Genomic DNA, 1,507 nt, shown 5'->3' with positions numbered 1-1,507 from the left:
GAAGAAAATGGATGGATGGATGGATGGATATACCGCCAGAAACAGGGTTAAGTGTAAAATTGTTTGCATATTCAACCTTTTAGCTTCTGGTCCAAATACTCCAGAATGACCCTGATGACTTGGACCAAAGACAGGATCAGGGAGCCAAACGCCAGGGAACCTGTGTGGTATCTGCACCCCAGGAGCAAACAAAAGCCAAACGTGAGCATTAGAGATTCTGTTTTTAAATCACAGGCCTGCTGACCTCAACATATGCTCAGTTTGGAGAGATTAACCTCTTTTTTCTTTTAAAATCCTGCCAGACTAAAGCAATTCAAGTGTGACGCCTCCACTAAACTGCATCATATTAGTCCTAATTTACATGATATTTATCTATGCAAACAATAATAAAAAAAATCTGAATTAAAAAGGTTTTTATTCTTGCCTGAGAGCTCGTCTTAGAGAGGAGAAGATGGGGAAAGCAGGGATGTCGTCTGGCTTTTTAAAGGCCCAGTAATACGACGCAAACGCCCCTGASAGAGTAACCTGGCCCAACGCAGTCACAAAGTTTGCACACCAGAAAAAGAGGAAAACGTTGTAGAACTGAAACAGGATGAGGTATCGYTGATAGACGGTCTCGCCACCATAAAAAGCAAACAGGCACTCTGCGTCCGGACACACCGTCGAAACGTTTGACGTGTTGAACGTCTGCAGACAAAAGGCAGGTTATTGTACAGGCTAGAAAAAAAATCTAACTGAAAGGTGTCACTTTGAGGCGCACCTGGGGATCGCAGGTTTCTCGAGCGTATGGACAGTCGGAGTTGTTGAACYCTTTGTAGATCTGCTCGTTGGATGTAGACAGGAACCTGTATGGAGGTTGTCAAGGTGTCAAAGGGAGGAGTTTACCTTCGATAAGGCGGAGCTGAAACCTGTTATTGTTCAGGTTATGGCCACAGATGAATGAAAGGATACACAGCAGTGATGGCCCAGTAAGCGATCACCACAGCCAGCAGGGCAAAGGTCAGCAGAGGGTAGAACAGRGCTGACATAACGTGGCCGATTGCTCTGGTAAAYGAAACGGTGTGTTATTTTAAAGAAGGAKGAAGAACACTGAGGTTTCTTTATCCAGAAGTTACATCTTAAATGGTGAAACAAGCTGTAAACAGGACGGTTCACAAGCATTCACACTGAGATCGTTACCTCTTCCGTGTGTTTTTTGGCAACTATCTCGTTAGGCAATTTTTGTTCTATTTAAACAATTCATATATCAAAACATTCAGCTCCTTTTTTTTAGCAATGTCTCTATTTTGGACACATTTTTCCCATTGAAAATAAATGGAGCTGTTTTCAACATCCTTAAAATCCTTCCAAATGTTTCTAAAGCTTTACAGCACCTTACACCTTTTGTTCTGGTTCTGCTCTTTTTAACTTCCTTGTGCTCATTTTAGCTTATTTTTTTGTTGCTAATTTTAGTTTTTTCTGCTATTTCAGCTATAATTCAGCTACTTTCTTCTATTCTATTTTCTAC

At 41.4% G+C, this 1,507-nt stretch overlaps 1 protein-coding gene across 1 annotated transcript in view; it reads right to left on the bottom strand.

The window, feature by feature from the left end:
* The window catches only part of LOC106526933 (choline transporter-like protein 2), a gene marked incomplete in the record, with an annotated part of 14,601 nt that overhangs the window by 1,484 nt on the left and 11,610 nt on the right, over positions 1-1,507 (bottom strand). The window contains 4 exon segments of the mRNA XM_014021666.1: positions 77-171; positions 425-687; positions 761-845; positions 952-1,044. Of these exon segments, the coding sequence (XP_013877120.1) occupies positions 77-171; positions 425-687; positions 761-845; positions 952-1,044 (536 nt within the window).

This window comes from Austrofundulus limnaeus, unplaced genomic scaffold (assembly GCF_001266775.1).
Source record: "Austrofundulus limnaeus strain Quisiro unplaced genomic scaffold, Austrofundulus_limnaeus-1.0 Scaffold300, whole genome shotgun sequence".
In the NCBI taxonomy this organism is placed as follows: Eukaryota; Metazoa; Chordata; class Actinopteri; order Cyprinodontiformes; family Rivulidae; genus Austrofundulus; species Austrofundulus limnaeus.
Note: the sequence above shows the minus strand (reverse complement) of the source record. Positions and strands in the feature narration are given on the sequence as shown.